General features: G+C 42.1%; 2 protein-coding genes and 1 long non-coding RNA gene across 3 annotated transcripts in view; 2 read left to right on the top strand and 1 right to left on the bottom strand.

The window, feature by feature from the left end:
• Positions 1-13,781, bottom strand: part of LOC146689011 (uncharacterized) — a 20,961-nt gene extending 7,180 nt beyond the window's left edge. The window contains exon 1 of the long non-coding RNA XR_014916045.1: positions 13,723-13,781. This is a non-coding gene — a long non-coding RNA (uncharacterized LOC146689011). The remainder of the gene's footprint in view (positions 1-13,722) is intronic.
• LOC146689009 (complement factor H-like) overlaps positions 1-21,769 on the top strand; it is a 91,089-nt gene that overhangs the window by 31,118 nt on the left and 38,202 nt on the right. The window lies entirely within an intron of this gene.
• LOC146689010 (complement factor H-like) lies at positions 12,254-21,769 on the top strand. Its single transcript, XM_085437080.1, has 9 exons — positions 12,254-12,419; positions 12,625-12,804; positions 13,233-13,338; positions 18,026-18,102; positions 19,333-19,512; positions 19,795-19,983; positions 20,195-20,380; positions 20,849-21,028; positions 21,479-21,769. Exons 1-9 carry the CDS (start codon positions 12,350-12,352, stop codon positions 21,667-21,669), a joined length of 1,359 nt encoding a protein of 452 aa, XP_085293206.1. The 5' UTR covers positions 12,254-12,349; the 3' UTR covers positions 21,670-21,769.

The following is a 21,769-nucleotide window of genomic DNA, read 5'->3' as shown; positions in this document are numbered from 1 at the left end:
AAGACGTGAACAGACATAATATTCAGTTTCGATATTTTAGTGTTGATAAACTGTATTGAGAAAATAATAAAACTGAGTTTGTGTGTACCAAAGGAAGACATGTTGGGGCAGTGGGAATGCATCAGAGGTGGTCGAGGGTGTGATACAGTTGCCAACTTGCCAGTAATGGTGTTTTTGTACTAAATTAGATAGAAATTGGTCTACGAACTTATCAGTAATTATTCTGAGTGAATAATTAGATCACTGAAGTCATTTTAATAAAAGCATATAAGCTGACTGAGTCTGTTTTCTACCTTTACATGTTTACTAAGTGAACTCTATCTTGCATGCATGCTGTGCCAAGATACTCTGAGATACTCAAGATCTCTGCACTCCCTTACATTTTCAATATGTATGGAAGGCTGATGTACAGTGTTGGGGAGTAATGGGATTCATTTACCACTGTGATGTATTTAAAATACAAAATATGAGTAACTGTATTCCAAATCAAATCATATCACTTTTATTGTCACGTCACATTACTGTTACACTAGTACAGCAGATGCGAGTGTGATTCTTGTATATGTATGCATCTATATACAGTGGGGCAAAAAAGTATTTAGTCAGCCACCGATTGTGCAAGTTCCCCCACTTAAAATGATGACAGAGGTCAGTAATTTGCACCAGAGGTACACTTCAACTGTGAGAGACAGAATGTGAAAAAAAAATCCATGAATTCACATGGTAGGATTTGTAAAGAATTTATTCGTAAATTAGGGTGGAAAATAAGTATTTGGTCACCTCAAACAAGGAAAATCTCTGGCTCTCACAGACCTGTAACGTCTTCTGTAAGAAGCTTTTCTGTCCCCCACTCGTTACCTGTATGAATGGCACCTGTTTGAACTCATCATCTGTATAAAAGACACCTGTCCACAGCCTCAAACAGTCAGACTCCAAACTCCGCCATGGCCAAGACCAAAGAGCTTTCGAAGGACACCAGGAAAAGTATTGTAGACCTGCACCAGACTGGGAAGAGTGAATCTACAATAGGCAAGCAGCTTGGTGTGAAAAAATCAACTGTGGGAGCAATCATCAGAAAATGGAAGACATACAAGACCACTGATAATCTCCCTCGATCTGGGGCTCCACGCAAGATCTCATCCCGTGGGGTCAAAATGATCATGAGAACGGTGAGCAAAGATCCCAGAACCACACGGGGGGACCTGGTGAATGACCTGCAGAGAGCTGGGACCAAAGTAACAAAGGTCACCATCAGTAACACACTACAACGGCAGGGAATCAAATCCCGCAGTGCCAGACGTGTTCCGCTGCTGAAGCCAGTGCATGTCCAGGCCCGTCTGAAGTTTGCCAGAGAGCACATGGATGATACAGCAGAGGATTGGGAGAATGTCATGTGGTCAGATGAAACCAAAGTAGAACTTTTTGGTATAAACTCAACTCGTCGTGTTTGGAGGAAGAAGAATACTGAGGTGCATCCCAAGAACACCATACCTACTGTGAAGCATGGGGGTGGAAACATCATGCTATGGGGCTGTTTTTCTGCCAAGGGGACAGGACGACTGATCCGTGTTAAGGACAGAATGAATGGGGCCATGTATCGTGAGATTTTGAGCCAAAACCTCCTTCCATCAGTGAGAACTTTGAAGATGAAACGAGGCTGGGTCTTCAACATGACAATGATCCAAAACACACCGCCCGGGCAACAAAGGAGTGGCTCCGTAAGAAGCATTTGAAAGTCCTGGAGTGGCCTAGCCAGTCTCCAGACCTCAACCCCATAGAAAATCTGTGGCGGGAGTTGAAAGTCCGTGTTGCTCGGCGACAGCCCCAAAACATCACTGCTCTCGAGAAGATCTGCATGGAGGAATGGGCCAAAATACCAGCTACTGTGTGTGCAAACCTGGTAAAGACCTATAGTAAACGTTTGACCTCTGTTATTGCCAACAAAGGTTATGTTACAAAGTATTGAGTTGTATTTTTGTTATTGACCAAATACTTATTTTCCACCCTGATTTACGAATCAATTCTTTACAAATCCTACCATGTGGATTCATGGATTTTTTTTTTTCACATTCTGTCTCTCACAGTTGAAGTGTACCTCTGGTACAAATTACTGACCTCTGTCATCATTTTAAGTGGGGGAACTTGCACAATCGGTGGCTGACTAAATACTTTTTTGCCCCACTGTATGTGTGCGTCTATATATATATATATATATATATATATATATATATATATATATATATATATATACATACATATGTGTGTGTGTGTGTGTGTGTGTGTGCGCGCGCGCGCGTGTGTGTGTGTAAAATATACAGAGGTCAGCAGTTTAAATACTGTGTAAAAGAAATAGCATATATGTAGAATATGAATGGTAAATGGCCTGTATTTGTATAGCGCTTTTTTCTAGTCCCTAAGGATCCCAAAGCGCTTTACACATTCAGTCAGCCACCCATTCACACACTGGTGATGGCAAGCTACAATGTAGCCACAGCCACCCTGGGGCGCACTGACAGAGGCGAGGCTGCCGGACACTGGCGCCACCGGGCCCTCTGACCACCACCAGTAGGCAACGGGTGAAGTGTCTTGCCCAAGGACACAACGACCGAGACTGTCCAAGCCGGGGCTCGAACCGGCAACCTTCCGATTACAAGGCGAACTCCCAACTCTTGAGCCACGATCGCCCCGGTGACACTAAGCACTATGAAGTGCATAGTGTTCAGGTTCCGGCAGATGAGAGTGAGGTGTCTATGAAGTGTTAGTGGTCAGTGTTCAGCAGTCTGGTGGCCTGATGGTGGCCAGTCTGCTGGTTTGGGACCGGATACTGCAGTACTTTCTGCCTGACGGAAGTAGTTTGAACAGTTTATGGCCGGGGTGACTAGAATCTTTGATGATCCTCCCCACTTTCCTCAGGCACCGCTTCTTGTAGATGTCCTGGAGGGAGGGAAGCTCACCTCCAATTATCCTTTTGGAACACCACACCGCTCTCTGGAGAGCTTTGCAGTTGTAGGCGGTGCTGTTGCCATACCACGTGGTGAGATATGCTCTCAGTGTCATAGCGGTAGAAGGTCCTGAGGATGCGGGGGCTCATGCTAAATCTCTCAGTCTCCTGAGAAAGAAGATGTGTTGCTGTGCCTTCTTCACTGTTTTGTTTGTGTGTAATGACCATGTGAGATCCTCCGCCACATGTACGCCTAGGAAACGAAAGATACTCACTCTCTCCACAGCAGCACTGTTGATGGTGATGGGGGTGTGTGCTTCCCTACACCTCCGGAAGTCCATTATCAACTCCTTTGTCTTCGTGACATTGAGGGTGAGCTAGTTGTCTTGGCACCAGTGTCTCAGTTTCCTGCAGTTTCCTTCCAGCTTTGAGGGAATGATGGTATTGAATGATGAGCTGTAATCTACAAACAGCATTCTCACCTACGTGTCTCTCTTCTCCAGGTGCGAGAGGGCAGTATGTAAGGCAAGGCAAGTTTATTTATATAGCAGAATTTAACAACAAGGTTATTCAAAGTGCTTTACAGAGACATTAAAAAACAAAAACAAATAAAAAGCATGATTTAAAATTGATTTAAAAAACAGTAGATAAAATCAGTAGTTAAAATGTAAGTTTTGAAATTTAAGCTTAAAAGTGTGGATTTGGTGTTTTACTCAAATGCAGCTGAGAATAGGTGAGTCTTCAACTGGATTTAAATAAACTGAGTGTTTCAGCTGATCTGAGGCTTTCTGGGAGTTTGTTCCAGATATATGGAGCATAAAAGATGAATGCAGCTTCTCCGTGTCTGGTTCTGACTCTGGGAACTGATAAAAAACCTGACCTGAGGGATCTGGAAGGTTCATACTAGGTCAGGAGGTCACTGATGTATTTTGGTCCTAAACCATTCAGAGCTTTATAGACCAGCATCGGAACTTTAAAGTCTATCCTCTGACGGACAGGCAGCCAGTGTAAAGACCTCAGAGCTGGACTGATGTTGTCCACTTTTTTGGTCTTAGTGAGGACTCGAGCAGCAGAGTTCTGAATGAGCTGTAGTTGTCTGACTGATTTTTTAGGTAGACCTGTAAAGATGCTGTTACAGTAATCAAGCCTACTAAAGATGAATGCATGGACTAGTTTTTCCAGGTCCTGTTGAGACATCAGATCTTTTATCCTTGATATATTCTTGAGGTGATAGTAAGCTGACTTTGTTATTGTCTTAATGTGTTTTTTTAAGTGTAGGGCTGCATCCATCACTACACCCAAATTTCTCGCCTCGTTTGTGGTTTTTAGATGTATAGATTGAAGTTCTCTGGTGACCTGTAATTGTTTTTCTTTGGCACCAAAGACTATTACCTCAGTTTTGTTTTTGTTTAGCTGGAGAAAATTGTGGCACAACCAGTCATTAATTTTCTCAATGCATTTACCAAGAGCCTGTACAGGGCCTCGGTCTCCTGGTGACATTGTGATACATATTTGTGTGTCATCTGCATAGCTGTGATAGTTTATTTTGTTGTTCTTTATAATCTGTGCCAGTGGGAACATGTAAATGTTAAACAGAAGGAGTCCCAAGATGGAACCTTGGGGAACTCCACATGTGATACTAGTCTACTCAGATGTGAAGTAACCTATTGATACAAAGTATTTCCTGTTTTCTAAGTATGTTTTGAACCAGTTTAGTACAGTTCCTGAAATATCTGCCCAGTTCTCCAGTCGTTTGAGTAATATGTTGTGGTCAACTGTATCAAATGCTGCACTGAGATCCAGCAAAACTAAGACTGACATTTTTCCACTGTCTGTATTCAGACATATGTCATTAAACACTTTGGTCAGAGCGGTTTCAGTGCTGTGGTTCTGTCTAAAACCTGACTGGAAGGCATCATAGCAGTTATTCTGTTTTAAGAAGTAATTGAGCTGTTGAGAAACTGCTTTTCAATGGTCTTACTTAAAAATGGGAGATTTGAGATTGGCCTGTAGTTTTTCATTTGTGTCTTGTCAAGATTGTCCTTTTTCAGTATAGGTTTAATTAAAGCAGCTTTTAGTGGTTCTGGAAACACACCTGACATTAAAGAAAAGTTGACGATCTGTAACAGGTCTGACTCTAAAGTCTTTGAGACCTTTTTGAAAAAAAAATGTTGGCAGGACAGCAAGAGGAGGAGTTCAGTTGACCTAAGATGTCCTCCAGGTCTTTGCTGTTAATAGGGTGAAACTGTTTGATGGTGTTTAAACAGTTTTTCGGTGGACACAGTACATATCCTGAATCTGCTGTTGATGTACCAATTGCTTGTCTAATCTTTTGGATTTTGTCTGTGAAGAATTTGGCGAAGTCATTGCAGGCCATGGTCAAATGAAGTTCAGCTGCCACTGACACAGGAGGGTTTGTTAGCCTGTCAACTGTAGAAAATAAGACACGAGCATTATGACTGTTTTTGATGATGATATCAGAGAAGTAGGACCTCCTTGCATTCCTCAGTTGTAAATTATAATTGTGAAGTTTCTCTTTATAGATGTCATAATGAACCTGGAGGTTTGTTTTTCTCCATTTGCGCTCAGCTTTCCTACACTCTCTTTTTTCATTTTTCACTAGTGTGGAGTTTCTCCATGGAGACTTTTTCCTTCCAGAGATAACCTTCACCTTAACGGGAGCAATGGTGTCCATTACATTTAACATGTTAGCATTGAAGCTATTGACGAGCTCATTGACTGAACCTCTGGACAGGCCAAGTGTTAATGGGAAGACCTGGTTAAAGATCTCACTACTGTTTTCAGTTATACACCGTTTTGTGATCACTCTGGGCTGAAATTTTACTTTCAAAGAAAACACAGTAATGATCAGACAGGCCCACATCAGACACAGTAACCTTTGAAATGCTCAGGCCTTTGGAGATCAGTAGGTCAAGAGTGTGTCCTCTATTATGTGTGGCCTCTGTTACATGCTGAGTCAGCCCAAAGTTGCCCAGAGTGTTACTCAGGTCTTTAGTCCCTTTGTCCTGAGGGTTGTCCACATGGATGTTAAAATCCCCAACAATAATTACACAGTCGAAATCAACACAGATCACAGACAGCAGTTCACTGAGGTCATTAAAAAAGTCTGTGCAGTATTTGGGAGGCCTGTAAACATTAAGAAACACAACTTTGGATGGGGCTTTCAGCTGTGAAGCCACATATTCAAAAGACTGAAAACTTCCAGGAGATAGCTGCTTACATTGAAATGATTCATTAAATAAGACAGCAACCCCCCCTCCTCTCCTGCTCACCCTGGCCTCACTGATAAAACTGTAGTTAGGAGGGGTCATCTCGATGAGAACAGCTCCACTGTTACTTTGGTCCAACCAAGTTTCAGTTAAAAACATAAAATCAAGACTGTGCTCAGTGATTAAATCATTAATTAAAAATGTTTTCCCAGCTAAAGATCTAACGTTTAATAAAGCCAACGTAAGTGTTTTAGAGGTATTATTTGCCCCCTCGTGTTTGGGAGCAGTCTGTGGCACACAAGGTATGTTTACTATGTTTAAAGATCTTTTAGGGTGCAGCTCTCTGTGTTTTGACCAGGCCACATGTCTCCTTCTGTCACCTAAAATTACAGAAATTTTAAAACCTTCTAGTAAACAGGGTCCCAGCTTATCCTGGGAAAAGTCACCACTGCCATAATCCTCGCAGCCCAGACCCTTCACACATCACACATCAGACTGCGGAGACAGAGCATGAAGGTGGTAAGGAGGAACTAAGGGGGGCGAGGCTGGGCAATGTGACTTCGATTGCTCTGTTGAGGGTGGGGCTCTATGGCAAACCTTTGGCTGCTCTGGTGGGGGGTTTATGGGGGACAAAAAGGGATTGGGCCGGGGGGTAGATCTGAGCCCAGCATTGACCCGCTCCATCATCTCCTCAGTGAATTTCAGGTGTGGGGAGGAGGGAGAAAGGGAGGGTGAGGAGGGTGATGGCCTGTCAGGGGTTTGGGGGACTGGAGGAGGTCGTGGTCCCTGGTCCTGGTCATTGGTGTTGTTGAGAGAGTTGGAGGCAAAAAGGGACCCCTCTTCTTGCCTCTGATGTCTCTCCTTTCTGAAGCTCTTCCGGGGTGGGGGCAGATGAGGCTCCTCCTCAAGGTTTCTGCTGGGCTTTGTCTGTTTTTGGAGTATTGTTTGTTCCTCTTTATGAGATAACTCCTCGTTTATCTCAGCCTTGGCACCAAGCACAGATGGATGACATATGGAATAAAACAAGTTGGAGGTGAACAGTTTCATCCCTGACTTGTTAAAATTTAATCCATTTGCTTTAAACAGATGCCTGCATACCCAAAAATTATTAAAATTGTTGATAAAATGCACTGAGTGGTCAGTACATGCTGATATAAGCCATTTATTTAGTGCAAACAACCTGCTGAATCTCTCGCTTCCTCTTCTGACGGGCAGTACAGGTCCACTGATGAATACAGCTGCATTCAGAGAGTTTACAGTATTTAATAATCCAGTAAAGTCCCGTTTCAGAACCTCCGACTGTTGTTTGGACACATCGTTTGATTATAGTGTCAATTCCGTTAGTTACCATTTAAAAAGGTGATAATTAGAATACAGTTACTTTGTTGAAATTAATGGATTGCACGACAGTCTTTTCCTGTTTCGTATGTTAGGCTATCCCCTCTCTAATTCTGGTAATTCCATACATTGCCAGAAACCAAAACAAAACACGCAATAAGAGGCTCTAATGTAAGCGTCTTAATAATGCTGGTGGTGTCAGTTACACAATTGACCCGGAGCCAGCACAACAGAGTCAACAGTGCACAGGCACGAAAGCGTTTCTTACTTGGAAATTCCAACACCACTTCACATTTAGAGAAGAAAGGGATGGGCGAAATCTGACCAGTGCAATGCAAAGTCTGTTTGCCAGCAACCAAGCTGCTCTCAGCGTCAAAAGACTCCACCTCCAAGCTAAAGAAACATCTGGAAGTAAGTTCTTTCTTAAAAGCTAACATTAGCCTACTGCTACTACCTAGTTTTAGTTGTGGTAGCTACCTGGGTTATGTGCCACTTCAGCATCTTTGATGTACTATTGCTGTGTGATTTATTGCTATTACTGAAAACTACTTGCCACCAAGCTAACATTGTTAGCTGGCGTTAGCTGAGGTTAGTTCATAGACTGCAGGCTGTTAGATTTGATGGCTAGCATTAATCATGTGCAGTTCTGAAAAGCAGTAGCCTTCAGTAACAGTAATAAATCACACAGCAATAGTACATTCATGTAGTTTTTAAAAGCATTACAATATAATAAGTAATCCGAAATATTCAGAATACCTTACTTCCATTTAGGAACTTAATGGAATACATTACAGACTACATTTTAAGGCATGTATTCTGTAACCAGTAGTGGAATTTATTTTAAAAGTAACCTTCCCTGCAACTCCATAAAAATATTGAATCAAATTAAGAGAATCTTGAACCTCCCGGTAGTGTCAACTTTTGCCCCGATCTGCCACAATCCTAGCTTTACGCCTAGTACAATGGATGCTGCTTTCAAACAATGGCCTGTCAAAGGGTTAATTGCTATAAAGGATCTTTATATTGACAATCATTTTGCCTCTTTTGCTCAGCTTCAGACAAAGTACAATCTCCCTACAAGTCATTTTTTTCGGTACTTACAAATTAGGAATTATGTCAAGCAAGCATTCTCAAATTTAGATACCATCCCCATACAGCATGTCTTTTACAATATAATGAACGAACCTCCCACCTCAAAACACTTAATTTCTCGGCTTGTTAACCTTTTTCTTCAGCAGCCCCCTCTTGCCATATTAAAGAGGCTTGGACAAGGGACACTGGTTTGGTTATCACTGACGATTTATGGGTGGAAGTGTTAAGCCGGATAAAACTATGTTCTGTTAACGCCCGGCTTCAGTTAATTCAATTTAAGGTTGTCCATAGACTGCACTATTCCAAAACCAAATTGAACAAGATTTTTCCTAACGTTTCCCCCAAATGTGATAAATGTAAACTTTTGGACGGTACTCTTGGCCATCTTTTTTGGTCCTGTTCTACGCTTACAGCCTTTTGGACTAGTATTTTTAGTTTCTATAGCACTGTTTATGATAGGCAACTGTATCCTGACTGTCTTATGGTGATCCTGGGCTGCTCCGGCGACTCCTTGGCACTTCCCTTTGCTGTTCAACAGGCCCTCATGTTTGGTATGGTGATTGCCAAACGTCTGATTCTGGGGGAGTGGAAATCTGCCTCCCCTCCCTGCTTCAAGAGGTGGCTCGAGGAGATGGTCTCCTGTTTATACCTGGAAGAAATTCGGTTCTCTACGTCTGATTCCATGGAGAAGTTCAGGAAGATATGGGGGCCCTTTATAGACCACATTAAGAAGGACAGTCCACGCCCTGGGTCCTGACCACGTTGTTTTAACTGCTTTCATTCTGAGCTGTTGCCCATAACTGTTATTGCATAATTGTTATCAGCTCCTCCTAGCGATCTTTGGATTTGATTTTGTGGATTGGACTCACTAGATTGTGAGTTGTTTGACATGTATACCAGTTGCTTTTTTTTCTTCTCTGCTGTTTTTAATAAGTGCTGGCCATGTACCCTGTTGTGGGGTTTGTTGCTCTGTTTTTTTTTGTTTTTGTTTGTTTGCTCCTGTTTTGTTTTTGATTATTTTTTTGTTGTTATTGTCTTTATTGTCTGTGTTCCTCTGTCCCGCTGTTTGTGAATGTGTAAAAATTTTGAAACTTGCATAAATGAATACATAAAAAAAAAAAAAGTAACCTTCCCAACTATGCTGACGTACACCAACATGGCACAAAGCTGAGCTGTCACCCAGTCCCAGCCCTGAGTGGGAGCTGTCCATAGGTCAGCTGACTGGGATAGGTGGCATTTGACAGAGCCTCTGGAAGAAAAGCAGGGTTGGATCAAAGGAAGACCAATTCCCGTACAGCAGCAACCTGCACCAATCCCTGTGGACCAACACCAGTGGAGAGTTGCCGTTTTCCAGGAAGAAGAACAGGTGGCGATGTGTTGTCTCCCTGGAGACAACAAGGTCAACTTCCACCCTCCCGAAGTGGTACCACCTGCAGTTGGACTCTCCACTCCGTCACTTTTTGACATTCAGACACAAGCCCAGAGTCTAAACATGACACACTGACTATGTGGCCTCATAGGAGAAAGAGCAGTGCCCATGCACTGCATAAGGTCCATGCATAATAATGAAAATCATGAACAATGAAATAATGAAAAGGCTGAGTACGTCTGTCAAAACTACTGCTATACTATGGAAGGTGAGCCATTCAAAACCTGCAATAATGGTGAATAGACCAAATCAATGAAATGTCTCAGTATGATACAACACTAAAATATGTTTATATTTTTGTATTTCATCATGTAATGACTCTGTATATGATGTGTAAGATTTTACATGAAGGAGTTTAATGAAAAACCATGTATTCATTACATGGAGTCATTGAAAATCATATGGTAAAGGTGAACAACAAGCAGAGGCTGAAGATATATAATGTCCTGTGTTATGTTCCTAAAAATTCAAATATGACAAAAGTTCTTTCAAATTTTCAAAACTAAATTTCATCTTGGTTGAAAATTTCTCTAAAAGAGACAGGAGTCAGCAACCTTTAACACCCAAAGAGCCATTTGGACCCGGTTTCCATGCAAAAGAAAACACTGGGAGCCGCAAATACTTTTTGACATCTAAAATTAAGATAACACTGTATATATTGTTTTTTACTTTTATGCTTTGTGTGAACAACTAAGCTGCTACAGAGAAAATTACATTTATGTAATTAACACATTTTGAACTCTTAAAGAAATATTACAAAAGGAAAGACACCAACCTGAACTAAGATGATCCATGTAGCAAACAAAAACTGTTGTGTGCCGCCACCCTTATGTCGCCTTTGAGCTTTTGGAGCCTTGACCTGGCTTTTAAAAAATAATTGGAAAAAAAGCACTATGCTGCTGAAAGATGAAAACTAGATATTTGCAAAATTCTGCCTAATTATGTATGTTACCTGGTTAATGTGTGTGGCGAGGCGTGGTCTGCAGCGCCGCTGCAGGGGAGGCGGAAGCATCTGAGAGGCACCAGCAATCACGCCTCACCGCCTTAATGTCTGTGCTATCTATGCTGTTGTGTTGGTATGTGTCGGGCTGTGAGCTGAAAAGCTACAGCGGCTGTATGCGTACAGCAACCGTGTGTGAAAAGTGGTCAATAAAGAGATGCTGAAAAGCATGTTCATGCAAACATCGTCGGGTCTGCTGTGGTATGTTTACAATGAGACTTCTGCTCCTGAACCTCTGCGCACAGCGTCTGCAAATGCTGTACGAAGTCACTTTCATCTTTACGCAGGACTGTAAGCTGTCATCTGTGAGGCGTGAGCAGTGTTTGTTTTTAACATCGTTCACGGAGGAGAATAGCTGCTGACATAATGTGGATCCGAAGATCCATAATTGGCCTACCTGGGGTTGAAAGTCTCGATAAATGCACGGCGTTTTGGCAGGTATACCGGTCTCCTGGAGTGTGACGCTTATTTTGAGCATGAAAAAATAATAAAATATAATTTTATTTGTATATTTCAATATCACAATAATCTTCCAATTTAGAACTACAAGTTAAAAAAGAACTAACATAAATAAATTACACTTCAGCTAAATACTTCTAATTTATTTTCCCAAACCACGCGGAGCCGCACTATAAGGACTAAAGAGCCGCAGGTTGCCGACCCCTGGGCATAGATATTGGTTATGTTTGAATTTAAAGATGTTCTCTTAAACAACAACTTCTTTAAAACTATTTACCGACCTGAATCTCTGGCTGACTTTTACAATGGACTTTGTACCTCAGTACCATCTCCATTTATGACTTACTAGTCGTGGTGATTAAACTGCACAGTAGCCTTTTCAGCGAACACTAATCATTCTATCACAAAATAAGATATAACATCTGTTACATTTTGCAAACTTGTTTTGAGCATCATACACCAGTCTATATTTTCAGGACTAATTAATCTCATAGTTTAATTTAATTATAAAAATAGACGGATTAATTTATATGATGTTTGAAAGAGGACACAAACCTTCTTTTGTAAAATGTTAGAAATTATTTTATAGGCAATGAAAGAAATCAACTCTATAAAGTCTATAAATTATTATAGGGTGAGGTTTGTGAATTGTTGTCTGTGAACTCCTCTGGCGTGTTCAGTGAAACTTGTTGTTTGCGATATGTCATTTTGAGGCTTGTGCAATTCCAGTAGGGAAGTCCATATTTTAACCATTGGCCTCAAATACTGTGATAAACACACAGCAGTTCTGCACAGAAAACACACAGTTTGTCAAAGGATTTGTGCACAGTGAAAATTTGGTTTGCAGTCCACTTGACAGAATGCGACTGTCATTAATCCTTCTGTTTCTCCATCTATGGGGACATGTGGAAGTTTCTTTCTCAGAAAACGGTAAGTCAGACTTTTTTAAATGCTGTGTTCTTTGTTTAGTTTAAAAGAGAAGACATTTCTTGTACTTCTACTTACCCTCTTTTTTATTTGTTCTACTATCTCTTCCAAAATTACATCAACATTTATATGTAATATAAATGTAGATGTAATTTTGGAATCCTTGGTCAATCTATGTATATGTCTCTTTCCATGTTGTTTTTTTCAGTATGTTCAAGGCTTCCAAATGTTCCTCACTCCTATGTGTCAGAAAATACTAAAAAAGTTGAGTACCGCGAAGGAGATGTGATACATTTCACATGCGAGACTGGTTATATATCTGGTCCAACCCTCAGATATATATGCACAAATACTGGCTGGGAGAGTTTGCGTCAGGGAAAATGCAACTGTAAGTTAAATGGTTTGCCTGCTATTTTGCTGTTACTCTTATGACTGTATTTATAGGGTTACAAATAATCCTTAATCCCTTCTAAGATGCAATTCATAACATTTCACAAAATATCAATTACCAAAGTTTTATCCCAAAACTTTCGTTTTTTGGAATTAGAAAGAGTTGTACTGAGACAGTTGTAAAACTGCTGCAGTATGCTGCTAACAGTAATCTATTGTATGAAAATAGCAAATCGCTTCCTCAAATCCCTGCATCAATAACATTGTACCCACACTTCAACACTGTTATTAACAAAGAGTTTTGTAAAAAATTTATGTCACTGTCGGCAAGCACCTGATTTCAATTAAAAATAAGCAATAATAAGAGAAGAATAAGGTCTAATTCATACTTACTCATGAAAAATATTCTCTTTTCTTTTTTTTCAGTAAAGCCATGTGAACTCCCTGAGGACGTTCCCAATGGCTATTATGAAATTATCCGCGGAGAAGAGCTCGTTTTTGGAACAGCTATCAAATACTTTTGCAATCTAGGGTATGTGGATCTATAATAATTCAGTGACATAATGTACACGCTCTGAAAGTCCCATGAGGATTGCTTATATTTGTGTGTTAAAACAGAAACTCTTCAAGTTGTTTTAAGACAAAATTCCCGTACAACAATGCTGTTTGGAAAATGTCAACAAGAATGGGATAAAAGGAAGCCGTTATTCAAAGGAGCTTTGAAGAAGCCTGGCAGACTACATTAACTACATTATTCCTAAGACTGCATTAAAGAAATTGCAAGAAAGCTTGCATAAGAGAGTTCAGGCTTATTTTTAAAAATGTTTAAACATAAATTTAGAACTCACTGTGAAAGTGAGTTCCAAGATCTGTTTCTGCTGATTTTTGCTGTACTTCTTGTGTTAGGTTGACATACCTCAGTCTTTTCTCCCAGTTTCCCTTCCTGAAGAATGGCCACACTTCCACTCAGGTCTTCTCCGATGAGGCTTAAGTGAACAGCAGATGATCAACAGTGTTAAGTGGTTTAGGTACAAGGGAAAACCTAAAAATAATTCAGTGTCCAATCACTGATGTCCGATCTCAAGACAACTTAAAATGGTTACCATCCATCCATCCATCTTCATCCGCTTTGTCCGGGGCCGGGTCGCGGGGGCAGCAGCCTAAGCAAAGAGGCCCAGACCTCCCTCTCCCCAGCCACCTCCTCCAGCTTATCCGGGGGAATACCAAGGCGTTCCCAGGCCAGCCGAGAGATATAATCTCTCCAGCGTGTCCTGGGTCTGCCCCGGGACCTCCTCCCGGTGGGACATGCCTGGAACACCTCACCCAAGAGGCGCCCAGGGGGCATCCTTGTCAGATGCCCGAACCACCTCAGCTGGCTCCTTTCGATGTGGAGCAGCAGCTGCTCTACTCTGAGCCCCTCCCGGATGGCCGAACTTCTCACCCTATCTCTAAGGGAGAGGCCAGCCACCCTTCGGAGGAAGCTCATTTCTGCCGCTTGTATCCGCGATCTCGTTCTTTCGGTCACTACCCACAGCTCGTGGCCATAGGTGAGGGTAGGGACGTAGATCGACCGGTAAATTGAGAGCTTCGCTTTTACACTCAGCTCCCTCTTCACCACGACGGACCAGTGCAGTGTCCGCATTACTGCAGCTGCAGCCCCAATCAGTCTGTCGGTCTCCGGCTCCCTTCTCCCATCACTCGCGAACAAGACCCCGAGATACTTGAACTCCTCCACTTGGGGCAGGAACTCATCCTGTAAAATGGTTACTTGGAAGCAAAATGATTGCTCAAGTACTCTATAAATTTTAGTGTGTGGGTGAAAATACAAAATGAGATATCAGAATCAGAATCAGAATCAGAATACTTTATTGATCCCTGGGGGAAATTATTTTTTGTTACAGTGCTCCATTTTAAACCAACATTAAGACAAGACAGACAATACACTAACTAAGAATAGTACAATATATACATATATATACATACATACATACATAAGTCACTTATAAATAAATATTTGGAAAAGAAACATGTGTAGTTGTAGCAGCAAACAGTGTGTTAAGTGGATGCGTTGTACAGGGAGATGGCCACAGGCAGGAATGATTTCCTGTGTCGTTCAGTGGTGCTTTTCGGTAATCTCAGTCTCTCACTGAACGAGCTCCTGTGACTGACCAACATGTCATGGAGTGGGTGGGAGGTGTTATCCAACATTGTCTTTATCTTGGACAGCATCCGCCTCTCCGACACCACCTTGAGGGAGTCCAGCTCCATCCCCACAACATTGCTGGCCTTACGGATCAGTTTATTAAGTCTGTTGGCATCTGCGACCCTCAGCCTGCTCCCCCAGCATGCAACAGCATAGAGGATCGCACTGGCCACCACAGACTCATAGAAAATCCTCAGCATTTTCTGGCAGATGTTGAAGGACCTCAGTCGCCTCAAAAAATAGAGACGACTCTGGCCCTTCCTGTAAAGTGCTGTGGTGTTTGTAGCCCAGTCCAGTTTATTGTCAATGTGTACTCCAAGGTATTTATAGTCCTCCACAATGTCAACACTGACCCCCTGGATTGAAACAGGGGTCAAGTGTTTCCTGGTCTTCCTGAAGTCCACGATCAGTTCCTTGGTCTTTGCCACGTTGAGCTGCAGATGATTCTGCTCACACCACGTGACAAAGGAGTCGACCACAGCCCGGTACTCTGTCTCATCATCCCTGCTGATGCATCCAACCACCGCAGAGTCATCAGAAAACTTCTGAAGATGGCAGGTCTCTGTGCAGTGGCTGAAGTCTGTGGTGTAGAGGGTGAAGAGGAAGGGGGAGAGGACAGTCCCCTGTGGTGCCCCTGTGTTGCTAATCACCTTGTCAGACACACACTGTGGGAGACGTACATATTGTGGTCTTCCTGTCAGGTAATCAACAATCCAGGACACCAGAGAAGCATCCACCTGCATCGCTGCTAACTTATCACCCAGGAGGGTCGGCCTGATGGTGTTGAAAGCACTGGAAAAGTCAAAAAACATGACCCTCACAGTGCTCGCCGGCTGGTCCAGATGGGTGTAGACATGATTGAGCAGGTAGATGATGGCGTCCTCTGTTCCGAGACGAGGCTGATAAGCGAACTGAAGGGGATCCAGATGTGGTCTTACTATGGGTCGCAGCTGGTCCAGGATGAGCCTTTCCAGGGTCTTCATGATGTGGGAGGTCAGTGCCACGGGCCTGTAATCCTGGGGGCCACTGGGACGAGGCGTCTTTGGTACAGGGACGAGGCATGATGTCTTCCACATCACCGGGACCCTCTGCAGACTCAGACTCAGCATAAACAGTTTATGAAAGACTCCACACAGCTGGGGGGCACAGGCCTTGAGGACAAGGGGACTCACTCCGTCTGGTCCAGCAGACTTGCCTGAGTGAAGTCTCCTCATTTGCATCTCAACCTGGTATTGAGTGAAGGTGATGGGTGGGGGAGGGGTGTCAGGAATCTCACAGGAGGCAACATGTGAAGAGAGAGGCTGGCACAGTGGTGTGGCTCTGGATTCCAGGCTGACTGCAGGTGAGGTTGTGGGGGTGGGAGCAGACACTGTGGTGTCGAATCTATTGAAAAACAGATTCAACTCGTCGGCTCTATTCTCACCTCCCTCAGCTCCCCTGCTGTTGGTTGGCCTGAATCCAGTGATGGTCTTCATGCCCCTCCACACCTCTCTCATGCTGTTCTGCTGGAGTTTCCACTCCAGCTTCCTCCTGTAATTGTCCTTAGCCTCTCTGATCTTGTCCTTTAGTAACACCTGGACCTTCCTCACCTCCTCTTTGTTGCCCCCTCTGAAAGCCCTCTTCTTGTTGTTGAGGAGGGCTTTGATGTCCTTAGTCACCTACGGCTTGTTATTTGGGTAACAATGAACAGTCTGAGCTGGAACAATGGAGTCGGTGCAGAAAGTTATGTAGTCTGTGATACACTCAGTAAGCCCATTGATGTCCTCGGCGTGAGGCTCACAGAGTGTTTCCCAGTCGGTCACCTCGAAACAGCCCTGTAGTTCCGCTATTGCCTCCTCTGACCACCTCCTAACAGTCCTGGTGGTCACAGGTTCCCTCCTCACAATTGGCACATAGCGGGGGGTGAGGTGAATCAGGTTATGATCTGACCTACCAAGTGGGGGGAGGGAGGAGGAGCTGTATGCATCCTTGACGTTAGCATACAGTAAGTCTAAAGTTTTCTCTCCCCTGGTGGGACAGTCCACATATTGTTTGAATGTTGGTAGTGTATTGTCCAGTGATACATGGTTGAAGTCACCCGAGATCACAATAAAGGCACTCGGGTGCTGAGTCTGTAGCCGAGCTATGGCAGAGTGGATAGTGTCACATGCAGCTGTGGGGTTAGCAGAGGGGGGAACATAAACAGCCACCAAGATGACGTGAGAGAATTCCCTGGGTAAATAATACGGCCTGAGTCCAACAGCACACAGTTCAGTGTCCGGGCAACAAATCCTTTCTTTGATTGTTATGTTGGCAGGGTTACACCACCGGTTGTTAACTAAAACAGCAAGCCCACCTCCTTTACGCTTACCGCTAGCGATGCTGTCCCTGTCCGCCCGAACAGTGTGGAAGCCTTCCACGGAAGCATTCTCATCGGGAATGACCTGGTGCAGCCATGATTCGGTGAAACACATCAGGCTACACTCTCGGTATTCCCTCTGACTCCGTACCAGTGCTGAGAGCTCGTCGATTTTACTTGCCAACGATCGCACATTTCCCATCACGATAGACGGCAGACACGGTTTAAACCTCCTCCTCGCTTCGAGCCTCCGCTGTCTCACCGTCACCTTTTTTCTTCTCTTCTGTCCTTGACCTCTGCATCCCCGATGTGTTTTCCTCCAAATTTCAGCTGGTACTTCTGCGGGCACTTCTGCGGGCCTGGCCAGCGAGCCGGCCGGCATCAGGGCGATCAGCTGATCTCTGGAGTAAACAGTCCGTGCGTGTAGGAGATGTGCCGCGGTCCCGTTCCATGATAAAAGTAACAGTTCCACGGCCACCAGAAGAACAAAAACTCTCTCAATCCACATGATTGAGTAAGAGATAGAAAACGGAGGAAAATACAAGTCAGAAAAAAAAAAGAATACGTAAGAAAAAAGAGCTAAACTAAGAGAAAAGCAGGAGCGACTGTAACAGGCTGCACGCTGGTTGGCGCATGCGCACTTATCAATCACTTATCAGATATGAGTTGTAATTGCAGGTATACAATGGGAGATAGCGATGGCACCCGAACTTGTCAGTTGGACGGATGGAGTAGTACTGTGCCAGTATGTGAAAGTAAGTCTTTCAGTCAACACACCAGCAATGTTACTTTTATCGACATTTGTAGTTTGAACTAGCTTAACAGTGTATATTTATAAGGTCCTCTGCTTACACTCGAAAAATGTGAAAATTTCAGTCGTCCTGTTAGGTATGAGAAATGAGCTTGCTGTATATACCCTGTGTACTACATTTTAAATATATATTGCTCAAGATTTGTACCAATTCCTGTGGATCCATATTGCACCTGCGATGGTATCACATGACATATAAAGCAAGAACTGGTGCTTGTATATAACCCAACCAGTCACTTAGGACAGTGTTTACCAACCACTGTGTCGCAGCACATAGGTGTGCTGTGAGCAATGATCAAGTGTGCCATGGAAGATTATCTGATTCCACCTGATTACTACTCTAAGCGATCGGTGTAATGGGCAGAACAATTTCATTCTCTTCCAATAGAGGGTAGTACAACTACCTGCTCTAATTAAATGGGTTGCCAACTGCCATTAAAACAGAAGAAGACAAAGAAGAAATTACATAATACTCATGCTGTAAAACAATGGAGCACGTAATAGCAACAGATAAATATTTGAAAAGAAAAAGTAATCAGTCTGACCTGGTCCTGGGGAAAATTCTGACCCAGATGGAGGCCCTAGCATGAGTAGTGGTCAGAAGAAAGCAAAAAGGGTATACTGGGAGCAGATCAAACCAATTCTGCTATGCTTGGTGTGCAGGTAAAAATTATCAATATACTTTTGTGGCATTTTTGTTTGGTGATGTTTTTTCGAATGTGAAATATGTTCCGTGGCTCCCAAAGGTTGGGAAACACTGACTTAGGACACCTAATACACCTTTCGGCTTTTTTCTTACATGAACCTTGAACTCATGAACATATACTTACAGTCCAGTACCTCAGTACATCTTTTTGCTGTTATCAGGCATTCAGGTTATGCTACTAGAGGTTCATACTTTTAGCACTTCTTCTTCACTCCCCTCTATTTATTTGTGACTTGCTTCTTTCTCATATAGTTTATTTATCTTTCCTTATCTTTTTGTGCTCTTGCGTCTTCACCTTACATTATGAAGCCTCTTGCAAAAACATTTTTTATGAATTCTTGGTATATGAATAAAACGTAATTAATTTAATTTAATTGATCAAGGTCAGTGATGTGTCACTCATGGTGAAATGTGATTATTGTGATGAAAACATTTTTAAACTTCTATTTTTGTTGCCCATATTTGTAGCTGCCGAGGGTTGTGAGAAACCACCACATCTTTCAAATGGAGACCCGAAGGAAAGTTCCAGACTGCAGTACAGTCATAGTGAAAGGGTTGAGTACATCTGCCAGGATTACTACAGAATGGAGGGTGGGCCGTACAAAACCTGTGTAAATGGTCAATGGACTGGAGAGATGAGATGCCTCAGTAAGATGTAGATCTCTTTATATTTCTGCATAGTCCATTCTTTGCATTCTGCTTTCTTGCAATTCAGAGGGGAGCACTATGGAGCCATTTTGCAGCCGCTATGTGCAAAACTATAAAAATAGTATAAAGGAAGTATCCTTGCTCGTGTTTAACTCTCAAAATGCATGTTTGGTTATCTTTAAATAAGCTTCTCCATGTTTAATAGTAGCATTCACAGGGCATAATAAAAAAAACTTTATTATGTCTACAATCGCAATAATGACTTTTACTTATTGTTTTCAGGAATCCCTTGTGCAGTTGGAGTAATGGACCCTAATCTGCAGGTAACTGGATTACCACAAGGGAATGAAGCGATAAGGACTGGGGACACATTACATTTTCGTTGTGCTGATCAGTATAAACTGGAAGGTTCTGAAGTAATCGAGTGTTTAGAAATTGGGTACTGGAATGCTTCCTTTCCATCCTGCTCTGGTAGGTTTACTTTAACTGAGAAAAGCTGACGTGATTTGACATGTTTTTTAAATGTCCATATATTTGTGTAACAATTATGTAATCATTATATTTCATTTGTTAAACTTATATAACGATTAAGATTTACATTTTATTTGGTTCCTTTGGGTCTAGACTACTGCTGCATTACACTTTAAACTGAAAGATTAAAAGACTGTCTTCTTTAAAACAGATGAATGCAAAGTCACAAGAATATCAGACAGTGTAAGAATCACATCACACATACAAGGCAATCGGCTAAAGAAAGGACAAAAGCTAACCTTTACTTGCCTTAGACGTAACCACTTTATGCAAGGCAATAAAACAGTTGAATGTTTGGCAAATGGACAGTGGAGCGATCCGTTTCCAACATGCGGAGGTAAGCCAGTTTTTTTCTATGTCAACTCACCCGTAATATGTGACAAGAAAAGATCATCCAGTCACAGTGCACTGCAATTTCAGGAGGCTTTAATCACATTTTTTAATCCCCAAAACAGTTACGGTTACTTTTACTCAGGCAAAAATTACACGGGAAATGTTTTTGGACAAGTCTTGCGGTTGATCCTAATTACAATCACTGTGTAGGAAATGTCATGTACATATGCGAAGCCCAGTCAGTAATAAGCGCCCAGATAAGCTGCTCATGTTAATAACAGCTGTAAATATAAAAAAGAGAAGTCGGAATAAACCCCCAGTAATTTGGAGAGTTGAATCTCTAAAAGATTTACACAAAAATTTACTGTAAGATGTTGCATAATGGTACTAATAGTATTGTGAGTAGATATTAAAAAATGTTATATTAACAATTTCAAGTTTTTTGTTTGTTTTTTGTCTATATTTATTTAAGATCCTGTGGGTTGTGGGAAACCACAACCACTCTCAGATGGAGACACCAAAATCAGTACTAAAAGGCAATACAGCCATGGAGAAAGGGTTGAGTATATCTGTCAAAATTACTACAAAATGGAAGGTACACCATATAAAACCTGTGAAAATGGTAAATGGACTGGACAGATGAGATGCCTCAGTAAGTTATAGCTATATTATGTTGTATTTTCTAAGATTCTGCATATGTAAAAGTATTTTAGGGGTCCCAAGTTTTTTTTACTCTTAAATTTAGAGAAAATTGAGTTTACACAGGAATCAGCCTTTCAAGCTGTTGACATAATTTATTTGAGAAAGGATGCAGAATTTGGGGGCTTCATGTTCTTAGATGCGCTCTGTTTTATGTTATTTAAAAAAATGGGAAAATTAAGACAATTTAACATTAGACTTTCATAATTTGATATTGTGTGAGGTCTGTACTATATCTGGAGTTTTGATACAGATACAGATTGCATTTTATCAGACTTGCTTGGTTTTAAGCACTGTGCCTTTGTAATCAAGACTTGAATAGTTATATATGATATATGTTGTGCATTCCTGCATTGGTGTACTGTACTGACATTAACAAAATCTTTTCTCTTAACTCTTACAGAACCCTGCACTGTAAAAAGAGAAGACATGAGCAAACACAATATTCAATTCAGATATGTCAGCGATGATAAGCTGTATTCAGAACATAATGATGTAATTGAGTTCATATGTAGCAGGGGAAGACGTGTTGGCAGTTTGGAAATGCGTCAGACGTGCATTGAAGGCGTAATGCATCTGCCCACATGCCAGTAACATTTCTGTCTATTGGATACGATGAGCATGAGCACGCAAATCTATAAATGATTAGTGCACTGATGTGTGTGGTCATTTTAATAAAAGCCTATGTACTCAG

This window comes from Copadichromis virginalis, linkage group LG17, assembly GCF_057382275.1.
Source record: "Copadichromis virginalis isolate Kocher_CV1m ecotype Utaka linkage group LG17, C_Virginalis_male_GT1.1, whole genome shotgun sequence".
Lineage (NCBI taxonomy): Eukaryota > Metazoa > Chordata > Actinopteri > Cichliformes > Cichlidae > Copadichromis > Copadichromis virginalis.
Note: the sequence above shows the minus strand (reverse complement) of the source record. Positions and strands in the feature narration are given on the sequence as shown.

Bases quoted from the DNA above. Each gene is read 5' to 3' on its own strand.
- LOC146689010 (XM_085437080.1), top strand. From the start codon at position 12,350: ATGCGACTGTCATTAATCCTTCTGTTTCTCCATCTATGGGGACATGTG. The intron at 12,805-13,232 runs GTAAGTTAAATG...CTTTTTTTTCAG, and splicing joins GCGTCAGGGAAAATGCAACT to TAAAGCCATGTGAACTCCCT. The intron at 21,029-21,478 runs GTAAGTTATAGC...TAACTCTTACAG, and splicing joins TGGACAGATGAGATGCCTCA to AACCCTGCACTGTAAAAAGA.